The sequence below is a fragment of the Sphaeroforma arctica genome (assembly GCF_001186125.1).
Source record: "Sphaeroforma arctica JP610 unplaced genomic scaffold supercont1.12424, whole genome shotgun sequence".
Lineage (NCBI taxonomy): Eukaryota > Ichthyosporea > Ichthyophonida > Sphaeroforma > Sphaeroforma arctica.
Window position 1 is genome coordinate 1 of NW_014028134.1, and position 736 is coordinate 736.

A 736-nucleotide genomic window follows, 5' to 3' on the forward strand; every position below is an offset into this window, starting at 1 on the left:
CCAAGGAAGAAGTGCTTGCAAAGGCACAACAAGAGCATGAGCTGGCCGTGAAGTCGGAGAAGCAGTCCCAACAGCTGGTGCTCGAAGCCCAGGATCGTGTGAAGGCGGCTGAAGCTGATACGACTAAGGCTATGGATGATAAAGCCGCGGCGATTGCCTTCGCGAAGGAGCAGCAGGCGATCGCAGAGAAGGCTGTGGAAGAAGCTGCACAGGTTGTTGAGTCATCAAAGCAGAAGGTCGCACGTGCCGAGACGGAAGCTGTCAGGTCGAAGGCGGCTGTGGCTGAAAGTAGAAAAGAAAAGGTGGTACCTACCCCAGAGACGCCGGAGAAGACCCCGGATGTGACCACGGGTGTATAAAGGACACAGGAGAAAGCGGAGCCTGAGATGATTGCGGCCGCCGCTAGCGTAAGCGTGACTCCTGGAGTTTCCCTCGCAAACTATATTGTATAACAATTCGTAGTTATTACGAATTTAAGATAAATGAATAAAAGGGTGTTTAAATATAATTTTATAATATATATATATATATAAATATATGTGTATTATACATATATATATACATATATATATATGCACATATGTATATATTTATATATATATATATATATTTATTTATCTATATATACATATATATATACATACATATATACATACATATATAAATATTTATATTTATATATAAATGTATATTTATATATATATACATATATAAATTTGTATATAGGAATATATAC

At 38.3% G+C, this 736-nt stretch overlaps 1 protein-coding gene across 1 annotated transcript; it reads left to right on the forward strand.

The window, feature by feature from the left end:
- Positions 1–57: 57 nt before the first annotated feature.
- SARC_17851 (hypothetical protein) lies at positions 58–359 on the forward strand (the record flags this gene model as incomplete). The annotated part of the gene is made up of 1 exon (XM_014288062.1): positions 58–359. Exon 1 carries the CDS (start codon positions 132–134, stop codon positions 357–359), a length of 228 nt encoding a protein of 75 aa, XP_014143537.1. The 5' UTR covers positions 58–131.
- Between the last annotated feature and the right edge of the window lie 377 nt (positions 360–736).